This window comes from Halichoeres trimaculatus, unplaced genomic scaffold (assembly GCF_033239565.1).
Source record: "Halichoeres trimaculatus isolate MK-OKI-2021-1 unplaced genomic scaffold, fHalTri1.1 fHalTri1_scaffold_12, whole genome shotgun sequence".
Lineage (NCBI taxonomy): Eukaryota > Metazoa > Chordata > Actinopteri > Labriformes > Labridae > Halichoeres > Halichoeres trimaculatus.
The window spans coordinates 18,945,885-18,966,713 of NW_027437190.1; the positions used below are offsets into that span (position 1 = coordinate 18,945,885).

A 20,829-nucleotide genomic window follows, 5' to 3' on the forward strand; every position below is an offset into this window, starting at 1 on the left:
AGAAAGTAAATGTATTCTATTTATAACTGAAACACTAACTCATATGTCTGTGGGTGCTTGTGTAGCTTATCTTATTAAAGCTAGGTTGTTTTTTTGTTACATGTCTGACTTTTCACACATTGCAGCTCTTGTTTTATGCATTTTCTCAGAGTACTACGGGGTGGTGACCATCCCAGCAGGTGCTCGAAGTATCCGAGTGATGGAGCTGAATACGTCCAGCTCTTATCTGGCTGTCAGGGACACACAGAGACATTACCACCTGAACGGACAATGGACGGTGGACTGGCCAGGCAGACACCCCATAGCTGGAGCCATTTTTGAGTACAAAAGACCATACAACAGACCAGAGAGCCTCATATCAAGCGGCCCAACCAATGAGACGCTGGTCATCGAGGTAAAATAAAAAGAGCCAGCAAATAATTCATTCAGTTTTACACGTTTTTTGGCAGCTTTATATTTGCAACATCCTAAACTTCCTTTTATTGCTTTCAAACCTTTATAACCCCAACTTCTTTTGTTGTTTTTTCTTCTTCAGTTTCATAACTAAATGATTTAATTAATCTAATATAATGTCACTTATTCTCCCCCTTTTTCCTTTAGATATTGTTGCAGGGCTGGAACCCAGGTGTGCGTTGGGAGTACACACTGAAAAAAACAGATGAGAAGAAAAATCACATCAAACACAATTATACATGGGCCATCGTACGCTCTCAGTGTTCAGCCACCTGTGCTGGAGGTAAGCATAAAAATGAACAACAAAGAACTGTCATCCTGTATCGTGTTACGCTCAAACTAAAACTTGAGTGAAATGTGATTGAACTTGATTGAAGTATTTCAAAGTAAACTGCATTAATGAAAAGGGACAGATCACCTCAGATCTTTAATCTGGACCAGCATCTGAAGCTCAGGCTGACCTCTGTGATCTGTAATGAGGCTTTTAGCTGCGGGTTAAATGGAGAGGGGAGCGTTCCCATCATTACTCAGGGGACATTAGTAGCTGTTGTTCTGGGACTGGTGGGACCTTCTTGTTCTTAAGGACACCTGCTATTACACACATGCACACAGATCCGCTAAAGCAAGCACACACATGCATGGCTTTGACCAGTGGCCTTTGTCCGATGAGAGGCCTTGTTTTTACACTTGGACACACACTCGGACTGGGTAAAACTTTTGTACTGACCTGGGTGGACTCTATTCTTGAAGATCTTTGGATGTGCATGGGTGTATTTGAGTGTGTGAGTGTATGTACTTGTGAACAAAGCCCCCAGTGTGGAGTTGCTCTTGATTGACACCACAGGTTAAAGTTCCCCACCCTGGCCTGCTGTGGTCCACCCTAACAACCTCCACCTCTTTGTGTCTTTATTGTAGGCCATGATGGGCTGGGGTTCATTTTCTTTATTAAAGAGTGTGACTGACTAAACGGCCTGTATGAGGTTAAATATGTAGACTGAGTGTGCCAAAGGCCAAATACCAAGCAAGGGATGTGTGAGTCTGGGGTTCAAGTTTCACATGAATTACAAGTGTTGAACCTGCAGTTGTAGCAACACCAATATCAGGAGAATTCAAAATGTTTATAACCTTTGAGGAAATAATGATTTTACCTCAATTTAACAAGGAAATTGGAGAAAACATTGAAAACAGTCTCAATGTGGCTATTTTTAGTTACCTTGAATATTTTGAACAGTTTTTTATAATGTAGATGTGTCTTTTGCTTAATTTTGCAGATATGAGAGAGAATCGAAAGAGTTTGCTGTTCTGTTGTAAATTTTAAAAGTTATCTTTGTCCCCTGTTGTACAAAGGGAGTGATTCCTGGAGCTCAACAACATTTTTGTATTATTCAATACATCCGTCCCAAAATACATAGTTTCCCCCTCCCTCGCTATCTTTTCCATCGTAGTAGATATGAGCTTGTAGTTTTGTTTAACTGTTACTTAAAGCCAAGAGATAGACTGAATAGATTGCAACTGCATACCAGAATGATCCCTTCATGCTGTTTCCTAACTGGATATGTTGATTCATAACCCACACAGGCCAGATGAACACCAAATCAGCCTGCTACAAGGACTTGAGAGTTCAAGTAAATACCTCTTTCTGTAATCCCAAATCAAGACCAGCCACTGGAGTGATGCCCTGTAACACCCAACCATGTCCGGCCAGGTAAGACCTTCTGCATTGCTATAAGTCAGGAAATAGAAGTTTGAAGAGACATAGTTCCATTAAAACTTCTTGGGAACAGCTGATCGATGTCATGATATTTAGTCGAGACATGACCGCCCTCCTTGGAACGGGACGGTATCACTCTGATGATATCAGCACTCTTCATTAATGTCATCATCCATTCAGAAATGAATACAAAATAGTTTTTCCAGGGCCTTGGCTGACACTTCCAATCTACTAAAAGAACAGCTTTCCATCAGCCTCATCTGTCCTCTACAAGTAGAGCTAATTAGCATATGCTAGCATGCTTAACTAAAACAGTGGAGCTGTACCTCCTTGACACTGTTAGGTGTTAGTAATGCCACCGTGGACATGTTTACTTGGGTTACCCAAAGAGTCAGTGTGTAAACAACTGGCTTTTTTAAGTGTGGCTAAAGTTATCATATCTAGCACCACAAGCCTTCAGGTTAACGTCGTGGGTTATTCGCTGCCTACTCACACCTTGTTCTCCATTTTCTAGATCAAAATACTGCAAAATAGCACAGATATGGGATGCCATCAGGATCTGTGTTTGTTTACATACAGACAGTAGAGAGTTTTTAAGATTATTTTTGGGGGGCTTTCATGCCTTTAATGGGATACAGGAGGAAACGGGGCATGAGTGGCAAGTGACATGCAAGGCCACAGGCTGGATTCAAACCCAGGCCACTTAAACGTGGCCACCTGCGCTCCTAGTAGAGATTTTTAACACTGTAGCATTCACAGAGATACAGCCCCTGCTGAGGAGGGGCAGCTTCACATCACTGCGAGCCTCCAATAATAAACTCAGTGATAAACATATCAAAAACACTTCTGATAGTGACTCTAGTGCCAACTAGAAAGAGTGCCGTTGAATCCTTTAGTAAAATAACCACACTCATCTTTAATGTTTACATGCTGACATGCTTTTAGTTCTACTGTTCCAAAAAACGCCCCTCTAAGTCCATAGCTTGGTCACAGAATCCTGTTGACTTTTTCTCACTTAAATATCCCGATGCATTTATCCCAAACCTTCGTAAAGTCAGCACTGCTATGTGACTTTGAACATTTGTGAACGACCTCACTAACACATACACTGTCTTTTGAGCTAACTGCAGCTCTGGATATCATTAGGACTGGTATTTGACCTGTGCAGACATTTCCAGGTAATTTTCTGATAAATATTTTTGGACGGATAAGGAATGAAAACTTGGCTCTGGTTTACTTCATGGTATGTCAATTGTTCAATTGCTCAATTGACACACCCTGGAAAGGCTGTATGCTTGTTATGTACTGTAAGTTATGTGACAGCCAAAAACATTGTTGGCTGTAACAGATCAACATTCAGTACATGCGTGTTCATGTTTGGAGCTTGAGGAGACAGCTTCAGAGGCCACCAGCCAAATACACACTGATACAGAAACTGAATCTCATTACGGCAGAAGGATCATTTTCTCTTCTTTGTCTTGATTTTCCTTCCTCTGCTGTTCTGCCATCCTACTTCTCCATCATGATTTAGTCCTTTGTCTGTCTAGCCTGTGACCTTTTCACCTGCCATCATGTGACCACCATATGTTACTGGTGTGTCATAACACCTGCACATCTGTTCTGTAGTTTCTTGACGTAAGGTGTCAGGAGAAGCCGTTTATTGGTTGAACCGATTTAAACTTCTCACACCATCTCCTCATAGTAACATAAATGAAAGGTGTCAGGCAGACTGTGTTCCCCACCCTTTCTCCAGCACTGTAAAGCACCTGTTCAGTGATGGTGACATTATTCTCTCATGTAATGATAAAATAACTTGAAATGAGGCCCAAGCATGTGTTTTAAGGGAAGAAAGGGGAAGTTCCACTGGATAAACTGAACATGTCTTTGTACAGTTCAGCAGGATACCTCACTTACTGTCAGGAATAGTTAGCCTCTTTGTTTAAGACAGTAGGCCAAAAACTTCTAAGTCTTTTTATCTGTAGCGTCACTGACAGAAAGCTCATAAAATTCTCATTTTCAACTCTATCAAGAGCCATGTAGACAAAGAAGTTATGTAGTGTGGTGGATACACTGCAGGGCTAATTAACATGGCATCTTGTTCCATCCTAAATGTTTTGATCCTCTGGCTTCTTCTCCACGATGTTGCACTGGAAAGAAAAGGTCCACTGTAATTTGTATCTGGGAACCAATATAAAAAAAATGCTAACACATGTTGAGGTTCACTTCCAGGTTTCTGTGGCCAAGCGGCTTTTTGAGATGTTGTTTTACGTCACTGCTTTCACTTGGAGTGACACTTACAGACTTTTTAAGATGTATGACAGTACCAGACAGAAAAGGAGTGGGAGCATCATTCATTGAAGGATTTGTGGTTTGAGGGTGCGGTTCTGTGGGATCTTGGCTTGGCTCAGTTGGTTCACTGTCCTTACCCCTGACATACAAGGCTTAGGCAGAGGATCAAAGATCAGTCATTGAGGACCAGCACGACACAGTGGACATCATAGGGAGTGGTGTGACTGTTGACAGTCAGGACATGTATGAAAACACACACACACACACACACGCACATTAAAACACACACTGGGGAAATGTCCCTCCCTTGACTGTGTGCTGCTTTGGACAGTGTCATGAAGGGTAAGACCCTGGCCAGAGAACCAATCAGAGGGAGAGACTCTTGGGATAAAACTGACTTTAATGACAGAGCAACTTGAGATTTTGTGATGAAAACAAGATTTTTGTCTGCAACAAAATATTACACAACCATTATGAAAGACATTAATTATATTTCTGAGTTATGTAGCATTTGAAATATGCAACTAACCAACCTTTAAAACACAATCAATTCAATATCAAGTGCTACCCAACAGAGATGCAGCTGTTGCCTCTCGAGTGCATCATGAATTTGTATTGGATGACTGTTTCTTGAATATCACACACGCGAGTTCTCATGGGACTGCATAACTCTTGCAGGAAAGGTCAGCAGTTTGAGGTACTTTAAGGAAACATCATAGGTCATTTAACTTTGCTCACAGTGAATCTAGCATTGTCTGTGCTGGAGGATAAAAGAGACAGCAAGGCCAACAGATCCAACAATTCATGTGACACAAAGAAGATATTTCTCAGTACAAGGATCTGCTGGCATCTATCTCCAAATCTGAGCCAGAGCAAGTCAAAGCTATGTGAGTCCTCATGTTAGCTGCATCTGTCAGCAAGAAAACATCCTGTCAAACAGGCAACTGAAGTTAAGTTTTGAATGGAGGTTTCATCTCCACAAACAGCAGATTTTTACACGCTCCCTTGGAGGTAACATTTTCAAAAATCACTAAGCAAGAGCTGGTTACCATGCTTATGTTAGCAGTTTCCTTTAAAGAGACAGAAATTTGAGAAAAGGTGGAAACAGTTGAATGGAGCCAATCTTTGTATGAACGAAGTATCTTTTTCACTACAGTCTTGTGAAATTGCTTTTGGGTCTAGAAATTCAATAGCTGACTTTCTGCGGAAAAAAAAAGGTGGAAAAAAAAAGAAACGGTCATACTTGTGGGCTTGCATGCAACACTACTGATTTGGCTTTTGTAAATAAACTCGGGATCAAAAATTAAATCAGATTAAATTAATCTGAGAAAATACAAAGCATCATCATGAAATACAAAAAGAATAAGAAATGATGCCTCTTTTGTGAAAATACGGAGTATTTAGAGCTGAGAACCTCTGACGGTTGCAGTACAGTAGATGTCTGTCTCCCAAGAAGTAACAAGAGCATTTATGTAGAGACTTTTGTCAGCTGCTGTTGAGGTGTCAATCCCTCTGTGCCTCTATTCTAAGTATTCCCATGTACACTTTTTGCAATGGTCTGAAATATCAGCCAAGTCTTTGCAAATAAAGTGGACACTGCTGACAAGTTGAGCTCTGATTTATGAGGAGAGAGTGGTTGAGCTGAGACACTGACCTCATATTCTTTGGTGTTGCATATGGATTTCTCCAAAATTCTGTTGTTCTGTGTCCAAATGTGACTTTGTCCCCTGCATAGTAAAATGTTTTGTTGTGTTTAAGCCAAGACAATCCTTTCAAAATCTGCCTCGAACTCTAACTTTGTAACTTTGTGAACGGGAACACAAGAGGCAGATGCAATACAGACCTCTCAAATCTTGGACTTTTGAGTGTACAGTGTTAGTTTACTTTACAAAAACCAGGAGTTATAGCTTCTGATGCTTTTGAGGACTGGCAACGAACTAGCTCCTGAAAGCTTATCACAATCATACGAACAATTCTGCCCGGATGTCCTTGTAAGGATCAGAGTTTTGAGAAAAACTGGCATTGCTTTCCTTTTTTGTGATACAGTGTGAAATGAAAACTGCATGACCTTTTCACCAGATAAAAGCAGTGTTTATAAGTCCATATAAAAATGTAAAATAGATTTTTCTTATTAAAGATTCTAGGTCGCATTTTAAATCCACAAGCAGAGGGCCAAAATGCACACAAACAGAAACTTACTTTTGATTAAGTCCGGTTTCTCAAAACCAAATCAAAATCTTTTTACCAGCCATCATGACATGGTTGATGACAAAGAAGGGGATTTTCATTCAGTTATCCTGTGTAACCTCACCATACCTACAGTTAAACAACATTGCTGACACATCTGCTCCATTTCCCAATATTGTGTGCTTCCACAGCACCAGGATGAGGTGCTTGCACATGCTATTGCATTGACAGTGCATTTATCCCCAACATATAACCTTATTCAACTTGTACGTGAAGGAAACTCTTCACTAGACTAACAGTTTACAGTAACACCACCCCTCACAGACAGGTTACAGGGAAGAAGAAGACGAGGCAGAGGAGAAGAACAGTGGTGGTGTCTGATTACTTTGAATCCAGCTCCCACCCAAACCCTCTCACCCTCTCATCAAGACTCCCAAGGAACATTTTAAGTGTCTCTACTTCACCACACCCAGTGTGCTCCAGTCCAGAATCTAAAAAGCACAACAAAATCTATTAGAGGAACACTGATGCACACGACATCCTGTCATTTTCAGTCTTTTCCGTTTCTTTTGTTTGAGTTCTGTCAGTGAAGCCTTTTTGATCTAAACCCACACACCTGCTGAAAAAGAGATGCTGTTTCAAATTTATTTTTCTGTATTATGCAGGGCACCAATATTATGTAATCAGCGCTGAAATCATGGAGTCCCAGTTAGGTTACCATTTATCTCATGTTTTATAGTAACCAACAGCTGTTGGAGAGGGGATTTTTCCTCTGCAAAGCAGTGTCAGTGCCTGTTCAGTTTGTGTTGTTTTGGAACAGGTATCCTAGGAAAATCCTGCTTGATTACCAAGAGCCGTGTCAATGTCACTGACATAAAGTAATGATGGTGCTGACAGGAAATATAAAAAGTTAAAAGACAGGGGCGCCGTGTCCTCCGGAGCTTTGTCAGGTCAGAAGTTTTAAGTAATAGTGGCGTGATTGCTGTTCATTGTGTCATCATGTGTGGTAATGTGCTGTAGTCATTCCTGTTTGGTTTCACTGGTATATTCAGGAAAAACAGACACTGTGTGAGCACCGTACACCACTGCCAGCTTCACAGATTGTTCCAGCACACGCCAAAAACTTCTGCACTAATACAGTTTGTAGGGCTCAACCAAATGTTATGTTAGGATGGCTACCACTGCACCCCACCTACAGACTAATCTATTAACTACATGGTTTTTATTTGAGGTTATTGCTGTTACCATGGTGTTTTTGGGCTAAACAACAAAACCTTTTAGTTAATCTATAACGCAGGATTAAAGCTCGGCAGAGAAAACAGTGTAGAAAATGCATTACCACGGACAGATTGTCATATGCTATTAACTGACAGTATGACATAAATTCAGTAAAAATGGAACCTCCAGGGTCAGAAGGTTAAATTCCCTAATTCTCTATTTCAGGAGCTTTTTGATCACATCTTGTGGCCTTCATCAGAAAATAAGGTTGGTAGGTTGCCAAATGCCAGTTGTAGATAACTTAGCTATTGTCACAAAGCAATGAAGATGACTTAACTTTAGTTTCTTGATAAGTTCAGAGAGAAAGAAAGAGTTAAAAAAAAAAGAAAAGAAAGTGTGTTTTATTGAAAAAAAAAAATACATTACAAAAACTCAAATCTGTTAGGAACACTACATAGTAGGACAAGTTGACATTATGATATTTGGTGGCTAACCATAAACAGTCAAATGTAGCAGCTTGCAGCAGTAGAGTGCCCACCTGAAACAAATGGGAAACATGCAAACAAGAAACATGTTTTCAATTTTAGAGCAGTTTTTTCCTTTTTTAGGGGTGACAAGAAAAATGTCTACCTTCAAAGGGATCATGGGGCAACAAGTGAAAAAGATAGGCTCAGTGAACTCTGTAATTCTCTAGTTCATTGGTTTCCAAAGCTTATGTTTTACTGCAGAGGACTACAAATGTTCCCACGTCAACTATTTTATTATAAATTTAAGAATGTTCCTAGAATAACTTACATTATCATTTTCACTATATTCAATACCCATGCAGGAATTGAATAAGTCAGCAGACATGTTACCACAGTGTGAACCAAATGTATGTTGTGTATTATTTCCCGCCCATATGTGACAGAGTAAATTTAATCATGTTCGACTGTAAAGTGGATAAGGATGAAGTCAGGAAACCAAACACCCGGAACAGAGGGAGGTATACATCAAAGACAGGACATCAGGAAAGTTTTGCTCACAGTGTTTGTGGTTTTGTTTGCAGACAAGCTGGACAATGCAAGCTTTATCCCCACAGTTACAGTACTGCCATTATCTGTTAGCCAGACACAATGACTGTTTCATTTCCAGGTTTCAGGATGTACTTAACTGCTTACTCATCCCTCAGGGTGCTGAAGGTACAACAGATGCTTCTCTCAGCTTTCAAAGACACACACACATGCTTTGACCGCAAGTGTTACATGGGATCTCCTGTGCCCTCTGTCTTACATACAGTGTCTGTCTGTCTGTCTGTCTCTCACAAAGAAGCAAAGGTGAGATCCTCCTGTTCCACTTCACACCGCTCTACATACACACACACCCCACACACACTGCAGAGCAACGACAGGCTTGGATATTAGACCTCCACTGCAGTGTCCATTACTGGGTGTCTTCAGCTGTAAACATAACCTTTGCTGGCCTCAACACTTTGATGTGACGTCTTCTTTGCTCTGTGACATGTCCAACCCTGTCCCATCACACATACCCCTCTCTCCCACTAACCCACACACACACACACACACACACACACACACACACACACACACACACACACACACACACACACACACACACACACACACACACACACACACACACACACACACACACACACACACACACACACACACACACACACACCACCAATATTACCAAGCAGCCATCCAAGGATAGCTGTCACTCAGGCTGTGTTGTGCTCGGGTTGCAGCGCTTCCAATCTCTCATCAGGGATTTGTCAGGCTGTGGCTTTATGACAAACATACACACTCTCTGTCTGCTTGTTTGTCTGTCTCACTGTCTGTATCATTTAAAAGTCATTTATAAATACACTCAAATTAACATTCTCCCCCACAGCTACTCCCCTGCCTCCTCCTGGTTATCTCAGATATTACTGCTCTTCTTCTTTTAACTATGCTTTCTTTCCTTCTCTTACTTTCTCACTAATGTGAAATTCTACTACTCACAAAGCCACACACACACACACATACAGAGCCCCTATCGGTATTTTCTCACTAATGGATCTGTGTGTTTACTCAAAGCTGGGGGAAACAGTGATAATAGTGGCTGTAAAGTAATCTCACAACTGTTTACACTCATCTTTTAAGCCTATCTCCTTCATCATCTACAGCTGGGCCTGCTTAGGTGTGCTTATGTGCTTTAGTGTGTGTAGGTGCGTGTGTGTGTTTTAGCATGGGAAGAAACAGGTATGTAGACGGATGCTGATAGGGCTACAGTTGACCTTTGTGTATCCAGTAATATGTGAGAGGATTGAGTGTTGCAGTGAATCATGTTTTTAATGTGTACCTGTAAAATCATCTTGTCCACTGCAACTTGTTATTCAAGCTCTGAGTAACCTGAAATATACACTCAAGAAAAGGTTTACATGTTTATTTCAGTTGGGAAAATGGCTTTTTTTACTTGATGTGTATGGAGTTTCTGGTACCTCTAGAGCCAGCCTAAGGGGCCGTTTATATTGTGCCGATAGTATCGTGCATCCCTATTTTGTTGCGTTTCAGCCTCGCGGTTACACGGAAACGGCGTTTCAGCCAACCTCAAACGCAAACTTTTGAAAACGGCCTCCAGAGTGTAATTTTTCTGAAACGCTGCCGACACCATTGCCGTGAAAACAGTAAGCCGGTGTTTTCAGAGGAAATGCTGACGTCACACTCCTCCTAGCGCGCGTGCATACAACAGGACAACAGTATGGTTGTTAGGATCGTCGCAAACTACCGTGTTGTGCTTGTGCTGCTCAATCTGCTGAATCTGCGGACTGTCTTTCAACAAAATGTGCATCTTTTGCTCCACTTTTTAACTTAGTATTCCTTAATACACCAGATGACCGGCTCAACTCTACTTTGGTGGAGATCTCCCAAAAGTGGCTTCTGGACAAGACAGTTATAGCACCACCTACAGGCCCAATATGCTTACTACAGCGTTTTCAGTCCATCACCGTTTCAGTGGTTGAGCGTTTTCAGATGAAACATTGTCGTGTAAACTGGGCCTAAAGTGAACACTCAACAAACTTCAGATTTTAGCACTTCTTCATTGAGGTGCTGCTTGGTTAAACCTTGCAATGGGGTACTATGGATAAACTACAGGTGATACCATGCCATACTAGACAATGTTATGCCTTATGATACAATACAATGTGATCAACCAATCCATCATTTTTCAAATACAATCGCACCAAATCAAATGTTGTGATATGGTGGCTTTTCAAAAACATGATATGTGAGAAAATGAGATCAAATCAGATCTGAAATGTTCCATTGTTTCCAAACAAAGTGCTGCACCAATATTAATACAACCCTTGACAAATAAATTCCTAAAATAGAGCATGTTGGTGTAAACAGAGAAGCACTTACCAGTAAACATCAAACATCTGTTGCACATTACTGAAATTACTTTTATTCTGGTTGAAACATAAGTAAAAACTGTAAAATCATCATATGGTTTCCTTCTAATCAAACAGTACAAATGTGCCAATATGAATCATTATAATGTTTAAGAAAAAAGTTCTCATGTAACAGTTTAAAATATGTGCTTTATTTACATCGAGTAATCTATCTTTTCTGATTAGATGCAGTTTCAAGTTTCAGCCCTCGTTTCCATGCTGTTGTACTCTGATAAGCGTTACTTCCAGTCTCGTCATGCAGTGCACCAAGCTATCAAACTTCATATTTAACACTCATAACATAAAATGTAATGCATTGACATGGGTGGTGTAGCTTTTGGTTTTCTAATAATCTCATTAATGTGTGCACTCTGGGTTACTAAAGTTCTTTTTCATGCTAAGATTAACCAGAACTAATTCCAGCTGTACCTTTGCCCGGTATTTAGGACATTTTAGTTTAACTAAACTGAAACATATTGCATCAGTATATGTGCATGTGTTTATCTATCTCACTGAGGATATGACACATTCTTGAGAATGCATCAGTTTCTTGCACTTGTGGGCTGTTTGCATGCATAAACTGTGAGCTGAGACAAAACATGTGCTGGACTTACCAAAACATGCAGGCCAGACTAGACAGTCTGACTGTGGTCGCCAGTCCACCCCTGCTGATCATACTATTCTAAGGCCCTGCAGTTATTTCATTTTGCTGTGTGTGCAGCCACTAAGATGGACCAAACAAGAATTACATCATGGAAAACAGAGTCTGAGGCCCACTCTAATTCAGAGCATGATATCACTCGGTCTCACAGTTTGGATGTGCACGGATATAAGAAACACAGTGGCACACACACACATACACACTCTCACATAACCATCCAGCTATAAACACTGGTCAGAGGATATTCAATGCCCTTGGTGAGCATCCAGACAGTCATGTAGACCACAGAGGCGATCTGACACTGTCCACAGGATATCTGATCAGTGGTGCTTCTGTGCACAGTGTCTGATGCCTACTCATCCTTCAGTAACACTTACAAATAAAAGTTGAGGCAGAGATCACAAGATGGGCTGTAACTTTATAGGGTATTAATCTGTATGAGTACGCTGGTGCCAGAGAGGTCATTAAAGGGATAAATCTGTGCTACAAGTGCATGCCTTGTAGCACTAATTAAAGCTTTGATATGTCATTTTCGTCATCTTCTGGATTAAAAACTATGTTTTATATTCCCTGAGGGACACTGACACCTAAGATGTGACTGACATAGTCAAGTTAATATAAGATTTGATTAAGTCATATTGTAGTGAGCTGTTAGATATTCAAAAATAATAAATCTATAATGTAAAATAACAACTGCTGATTATCTTAAAATTAGTTCAGTTTATTTTATGCTTGAGATGTGTCCCATTTTGACACCACTGTTAAAAACTAGAGGTAGGAGAAAAAAATTGAAATCCACTTTTTTATCACTTTTCTCTAGCAGGGGGTGAAATGTTTCTCTTTGGCTCACATGATGAGCATTTTATGGGGGAACATGGTTCCTGATATAGTCTGCTGACATTATCGTCATCATTTAACTTTTTCACATGGTTTGCTGTTAAAAAAAAAAATGTAAATATCGAAGAATCACAATTTAAATCCAATGGGCACCCCAAAAATCGTTATAGAATAGAATCGCCAGAATAGCATATTGTTCCAGCCCTATTAAAAGGCATGTCAGTATTTCAAATATTCATAAATGTGTTGATATCTCTTGTAATTTATAGTGATGGGATAATCCTTTGATGCTACAATGTGTGACCTTATCCTAACAAACACATGACATGAGCCCAGATGGAATCACTCCATCTATATTTAAACAGGATCAGTTCTGCTTGTTTATTGTTCTGTAGATTCACTCTTTTCATCGTCTTTGCACAACATTCCAAGGGAGTGATGTTTCAAGTTAATGCTAATAAAGTTTGCACTGTTCATATAAACACTTCTGTGTGCTGACAGTATTGTTTTTAGGTTGTTTGGGGTGGATGACAGTAGGCGTGTAGGGTTTATTGGACAGATGTTGACAAGTGTGTAGTTTGAGGAGTGGAGCTGCCTGTGCTTTGTGTTTGGGGTCACTTGGAATGGATGCAATGAATTTCTGCAGATGAGGGAGGAGATAGAAGGCTTGTGGTTTCTCTAACTTATGACGGGGTATGAGCACTCATCAGATGATTCAAACACTGAATGTGAAGCTTGAAAAGCCTGTTATACTACTGTCATTTTACCGAACAAAAAGGTTTGTGAGTAAAAGATGTGACACTTTTCGTTGTGATTAGGGCCTAACTTATTGGTGCAATCTGACTACATAGCAAGTTTTCAGGAACATTTTTTAAGAAGCTCCTCAGACTTTTTCTGTATATCAGAAAAACAGACAACTGTCAGATGTCCTTTAGACTGCCTACAATACTCCTAAGTCTCTGGGGTCCGTATTTAGAAAGTGGAGCTTTGGGCACTGGTATGGATATTTTTTCTATTTATTTGGTGGCATTGTCTGCTAATGATTTCATGTGAACATTTACACTAAAAACAAAGAATTTGAAAAGTTGGCTTTCCTTATAATGACCAAGAGGACATGAGACAAGAGGAGTAACTTGGACACAACTCACCATGTGGGTTGGAGTGCAGCTGTATCATTCAATATTACAGTGAAGTTAGCGGTACTTCTTAAACTTACTGAAGCAAGAAAGTGAAATATAAACACAGGCACGTCATTTCCTTTCTTTTCTATTTCAACTCATTTTTTATGTGAGTCTCTCTGTTTAACCCGTTAATGTCTCTTTGGCCATTTTTTATCATCATACATGCATAAAACAGAATATCACTTTGTGTCAAAGAATCTTTTCTGTGCTTTATTTTTCACCAGTTTTAGAACTCAAACTTATTGTCCAGCACAGTAAGAAAGTAGATGGGCTTTTTCCCGACATTGGCTATCTTTGTACAGTGATCATGTCGTTTATGAATTCCCGCGGGCCTGTCTGAATAAGTGATTGAGGGGTTGTGCGTGTTGACTCAGCGGCCTTGTGTTGTGTTATTCCAGCTGGTCTGTAGGAGAGTGGGGGGTGTGCAGCCGGAGCTGTGGAGGAGGGGAGCAGACGCGGCAGGTCCAGTGCATGCAGAGAACCAGCCAGACCAACATAGATGCCCGGGCTGACTCTGAATGTGCCCAGCCTGTCCCAGTCAGGAGGCAAGCCTGCAACCCGCACAGCTGTCCACCAGTGTGGACCACTGGGCCGTGGTCACAGGTAAGCATGAGTGAAAAAGTCGTCATCCACAGTGTGCAGTGTAAAAACACTGAGATGAGTAGTTTCAACTCTGTAACTGTGAGGCTGCTTCGATCCAACAGAAAGCTGTTATACTGCAGACTGTTGCCTACTGAAGGGTCTGTGACGCACACTCACAGTACTAGTAGAAACTCACAGCAGCACTTCAAGGTTACATAGCCACACTCAGCATAAAGAGCTTTACACACAGTGCTGCTAGGTGAACCTTTGCATCGATGGCTTCACCACATTTTATGACTGTGATCTCAGCAGCTTTAAACTATTAATGTGCCCTCTGAGACGTCCTTTTTGTTCTCAGTCCAGTCCACATACATCGTGCTTGGTGACTTGTTGCACTGTTAAAGTGATTTAACTGCCATTTCACCCTAAATATCCCTGAGTACATGCCACAAATGGTGTCCTGTTGACTTCCTCTCTGTGACTCTGAGGCATGAAGTGCGTCAAAGACCTTGGTTTCTTGGGTGCTGTGCAGGACTTTCAGGATTCTGATTCAGGCTGTGCCATAAGGTTTTTGCTTAGGATTAGGATTAATATTTTGGGAATTGTTAGAGTCCCTTGAACACATTTTTAAGCATATAAAGCACAATGAGTGACTGTGAGGAGGAATTTGAAAATAGTGGAGCTGTGCTGTAATGCTCCCTGTACCGTGTCAAAATCTTTGACCTCTGACATTTTTCCCTGCAAAACTATTTGAAAGTTTTATAACGCCGACTGAATTAGTTTGACCAATCCCTCAAGGAGAAATAACATGGATGGCTTGCTCAAAGATGATTCATTTGCTCAATGTGCAAGAAGAATTTCACCCATTGAGTCAATGAATATTACTTTGTTGACTCATCATTTCAGACAACCATTAAGGGGAGAGAAAAGGGTTTAAAGCATATTGGGATGAAATCATCTTCCTGTCTCTGTTCTCTGACAGTGTTCTCGAAAGTGCGGCAACGGGTTGAAGAAGAGGACTGTGCTGTGTACGAGCACCAACCCAGGCGCCCTGAAACAAACACTCCAAGACAGTTTGTGTGCTGGCATGCAGAAACCTGCAAGTCAAGAATCCTGTTTCATCAAACGCTGCCAGAAACAACGCAAAGTCCAGTGGTTTGTCTCCACTTGGCAGGAGGTAATTTAAGAGCAGTCATAAATACAGATTCGTTTGAGTATCCCAGTTTGTGATTTTTTTTGCTTTTTGGCTAATTTGATAAAGCTCTCACTCTCAATTTCCTGTCTGTTTCTTGTCTTCTTTCTTTCAGTGCTCTGTTACATGCGGACGTGGCCATCAGGCACGCTTCATTAAGTGTGCAGAGAAGGTGTGTATTATGTGTCTGTGTTTGTTTTGATATCACAGCATGGAAATTTGAATGAGTTCAATAAGTTTCCATTCCTTCAAGATCACTATTCATCAATTTTACTTTATTTTCTCAAATTCAGACACATTTTCTCTAATAAATACACTCTGTAATAGTTATACATGTTTTTATGAGATTTAATGGCGTCTTATATGTAACAGAATCATTTTTGCTTTCTATTATGAAGGACACTGCAGGAAAGTACAGAGAGCTTGCTGCCAAAAAGTGCCACCACGTCCCCAAACCTACAGTAGAGCTCCAGAGGTCTTGTATCATGGCTGATTGCCCCATTCGCACCACTCCACCAGTCCACCGATGGAGCACACATCATCGCACCTATCCACCAAAACCCCTCCCCCAACCTCCATCTCAGCCAGAATGGCTCTCCTCCCCTTGGTCTCAGGTACACGGTCTTTGAATAGAACAGTTTGACCATGCAAGAAAACAGAATTATATTTTCTGTTTTTTATCCTCTTATTAACAGCAATTTTCACACATGTTAAATTAGAGAATAAGTGTAGCTAAGAAATATGTGGTTTAGGAGATCCATAATGCACATTGCTATGTACTTTGCAGTGCACAGTGACATGTGGAGGAGGAGTTCAAGCCAGGACGGTCCAGTGTCTGATCCAAGGGAGGCCCTCTCCTAGCTGCTCCCTGCATCTTAAACCTGCCATGTCTCAGGCCTGCAACACCAACTTCTGCCCGCAGCCTGAAAAGAAAGGTACTCAAACTCTGATATCAATAATACCTCACTGCTTCTGTATGCTAAAGCCAAGCTTCTCATAATATGTATTCTGTTTTTCTGCAGATGCTGCCTGTAGGGATTACTTCAACTGGTGTTACCTGGTGCCCCAGCATGGAGTCTGCAACCACAAGTTCTATGGCAAGCAGTGCTGCCAGTCCTGCTCAAATTCAAACCTATAATCATAAGAGTGAGCCTGTCTGAGACACAGACAGCCCTATATGAAGCTGGAAAGGACAGTGTTTTTTGCTTTAAGCGAATGGCGAGCACTGAAAATTCAAAGACATTTCAGTGGAAGTGCAAAAAAGAGAGTTGCAGTGCCCTTTCTTCTCCCTGTGATGCCGGACATCTGGATACAAGAACTTGATGTTTACAGCACTACACAAGAATGTGATCAGGACAGTACAAATACAGGAGAGACTTATGAGGAGGAACGGGCAAATTGGGATTCTTGATTAAAGCGAAGAGGACTGGCAATTCCAAAAGAAACAGAAAACCTGAAAAACCCCAGCTTTGTTTATATACTGTTTGTTATGGAACAGATCTGTACCCAGGACACCCAACTTCTACCAGTCATCCAGAGGCCAGAGACGATAGGCCATGAGAGATAAACACTTGACAAGGTTTCAGGCTCTGCCATGCTACAACATGTGATACACCCTGTTCTGCACTCTAATTCTAAGTCAATTGGAAACCCAGGGTGTGATAACTGAGAGGGATCTCAAAGGAACAAGTAAGAAAACATAATTTTAATCTAAGTCTTGATACAAAACAGACCGGGAATAATCAAAGCGGGCTTCCTCAATAGCTGGACAATAACAGGAAGCTTTGTGCTGTTATATAAAAGACAAAAACGATACAACTGAGACGGGTCGAAGCTGTATGAACGTTCATACTAATTGGTGCTACAACATTGTGTCACATTAATGATGTGAAATTCACAAGTTTCAGGAAGGAATAAATGAATTGTGTGACCTGTGTACAGTATTGTATGTTTTATTTATTGGCTTTACAATACAGCGCTGCTGGAAGACTGTATTAATGAGCAGTACAGCTGTGTCCTTTTGTTATGCTACCCTAAGCTCCATACCTTTCTATTTTGTACTATGTTTTTATTTCATGCTGACAAAGTTCTCCTTTTTTATTCAAACATTTATTTTATTACTGAAGAAAATCTGTAATGGCTAAAGCCCATTTCAGATTACCAACATCCACCATTGTAGCTTTTAAGGAAAGGAATGAATTTACCGTTTGACACTGAGGAGTCACTGCTTCATTTTTACATCACCCTGTCCTACCAGGTCAATTATGTCCTGAGAGCATTGACGTTGCACAACAACAATACAGAATTAGTATTGGTTCCAAAGCAATCAGAGATGATGGCTGATGTTTTTGTACTGCAAAACCTTGAGTGTATGTGAAAAAAAACAATAAACAACAGTGTGTCATGTCAGCAACTGAGTGGTATGCATCTTTTGAGATGTAAGTTTGAGTGAAATTGCTTCCACTTCCTGGATGGAGTTAAACTTTAAAACTCAAACAGTTTACTGGCAAAGAGGGCAAAAAAGTTTAGGAAAGCTGCTTAATTCATTGATCATAGTTTAAGGCTGAAGTCTTTGAGGCCTAAACACACATGACTTGTGAAACTCCATTACAGTGTGCCGAGAAAGACTGTTCAAGCTTAGCTAGCTGGTTACCTGGTCTGCCACCAGTTTCATTTTTTTAAGCTGCATTTATTAAAATCCCACAGCGTCTATTTTCTACTATTTACTTTAATCAAGCAAATTCCAAAAGTTAGCATTCAACCATGTCTTGGTTTGGATTGCTATTTTGACAAAAGGAAAATTCATGATGCAGCTGGAAGTTTACAAGCAGGGTGACTGGAAACCATACCATTGTAAAACATTAGCTGCGTTTCCACCAAGCAGTTCGGGTCGGTTCAGTACGGTTTGGTACAGTTAAGCCTGATCCTGTTTGTGTTTCCACAGCAAACTGTGCCCTCTCGTGGTAGGCGCCGTGTAAGTCGGATACCGTAAGCCGCAGCTGTTAAGCAATAGCTTGACGCCGTAGCAGCTTACCCAGCTATTAAATCCAACAAAGAAGAAAAACGCGACACAGTAAACAAAGGGCACGGATGGAAGACATGCAGCACTTCACCCTCTCTGTGATTTTCATGTAACTCTCTGTTACACAGTGCGATCAAGCTTTGTTTCAGGAGAAATGCAGCCGCTGTCGGGGTAAGTGACGATTCTTTTGACCAATCAACTGTCTGCAGTGTGTTGCTCCACCTTCCGAGAGTGGATCGGTTTAGTCTGGCACCCATACGAAAGGGTCCCAAAAAAGTAGGTCAGCTTGTCTCGGTTTATAGGGATCTGTCCCGGGATAAGTCAGTGGAAACGCCGCAAAAAGCACGCCGCACCGAGACGTACCGAACCAGTTTGCTTGGTGGAAACGTGGCTATAGACAAACCTTTGACGACAAACATTTAATACTGAAGCTGAGGGAAACTACAGTTTCTGCTTCTGTAGAAATAAGTAAAAGAAATTTCAAATTTGGGACGGGGTGACTAGAATGTTTCACAATTTCTGCTATTCCTAAAATTTTTTGATGATTATTCATGTTGTCAGGAAAGCCAAGACACTTTTTGTACAGAAATGAATAGGTGTGTGTTATATACAATATGCTTATTATTGATACTTCAAAAAGAGGTTCAGTTCCCAAAATAAAATCCTTGTCTGTGTGGTTTGCGCTTGTATGCTAGGCTACAGATTAGCACAACATTATACAACATGCACAAAGGATTAGATGCTTGAGGAAATGCCATGTAGTGTTAAAACAAAGCACAAGTCTCTAGTTCACAATGTGTTGCAGCATGTGAACCAGCACCTTAGCTAATTGTCGTGCCATATTAGCCATGTCAACACCTATGACATACTGTGTCTGGGCTGTTCTCTTTAGTCACTTTTCAACAAGCCAAGGAGACGCAGATGCCCAAAACAAAATATCCATTGTCATAACCCCAGAGGCACAGCCTGCAGGCTCAGATGAGGATGGAGGAAAAAAACAGTAGAAAGAAAAGGGGAGGAGGGAGGCTGGTGCTGTCATAGAAAAATGCTCTGAGAAGGGGGTGGGGGGTGTACACAAAAAGGGAAAGGGGTTTTCCTTCTAGTCGACCATCTCTCTGTTGTTGATTTATAGTCTGTCAGCTGTGAGCACTGTTACTACTCAGTGTCTTCCTCAGTGTAGACACTAAAGGTAGAAAAGCTTGGGGAGGTGAGGTTTTTATATCCAATTCTGATATAAGGACTGAAAAATTTAAAGACTTTCAAAAGAACATGATCATGGCCAACTTGACACAAAATACAAAACCGTCGAACAAGTCTACCCCACCTTTCCACAAAAGATGAGAAGGCAGTACTATACAAACACCAACACACTCAATAACAGTAACATATCCACACATCTATGCCATGTACAAGTCAACTCCAGCACATTGTCTTGACTGCAAAAACATATTCACTTGATTTACATATGTTTTTGCTTGCATTTCGCACTCATTCCTCTCCGGGGGGGGGGGGGGGGGCTTTTTTAAAATTATTTATTTATTTATTCATTTTGCTTTGTTTTTGATTTAACAACCAATTCTCCCTCTCTCTATACATGCCTTGTTCGACCAGCTTGTCAGTTAAAAAAAAGATGAAAATGAAATCTAACCACACAAGAAGAGAGGGATTAAGAGGATGAAGCTTTTTTGTTTATACAAAGATAGCTATCAGACAAAGGCTTCTTCCAGGTGACAATAGCGATCTGGCAACTTCCAAAGTGTTACCTAACCTATGTCAGGTAACACAGGAGATATGTGTCAGAAGACAGGAAGCAAAAAAAAAAGCATGTCCAACACTCTTCTTTTCCACTTTAAAGAAACTATGTTATCTCTGACTGCATCTGTTTTTCAGCCTGGAGGCTACACTGAGGTTCATCTGAAGTTACAAAGTTATTATCTTCCCATCAGGATGTACCTACAGCCAGTGTTGTCAGTAGCTTTTTTTTTAATTACCTGGCTGTTACACATGTCATTCAGGAAAGAAAGAACAATTTTGAAAAATGTTGAGATTTTTTTTTTAAT

The 20,829-nt window shown here is 40.7% G+C and overlaps 1 protein-coding gene across 1 annotated transcript in view; it reads left to right on the forward strand.

Moving 5' to 3' along the window:
* The window catches only part of adamts16 (ADAM metallopeptidase with thrombospondin type 1 motif, 16), a 172,249-nt gene extending 154,424 nt beyond the window's left edge, over positions 1-17,825 (forward strand). The window contains exons 17-25 of the mRNA XM_074683267.1: positions 150-394; positions 601-736; positions 2,032-2,158; positions 14,372-14,576; positions 15,538-15,732; positions 15,863-15,919; positions 16,146-16,361; positions 16,535-16,682; positions 16,770-17,825. Of these exons, the coding sequence (XP_074539368.1) occupies positions 150-394; positions 601-736; positions 2,032-2,158; positions 14,372-14,576; positions 15,538-15,732; positions 15,863-15,919; positions 16,146-16,361; positions 16,535-16,682; positions 16,770-16,885 (1,445 nt within the window). The 3' untranslated portion in view covers positions 16,886-17,825. The remainder of the gene's footprint in view (positions 1-149; positions 395-600; positions 737-2,031; positions 2,159-14,371; positions 14,577-15,537; positions 15,733-15,862; positions 15,920-16,145; positions 16,362-16,534; positions 16,683-16,769) is intronic.
* Positions 17,826-20,829: the final 3,004 nt, after the last annotated feature.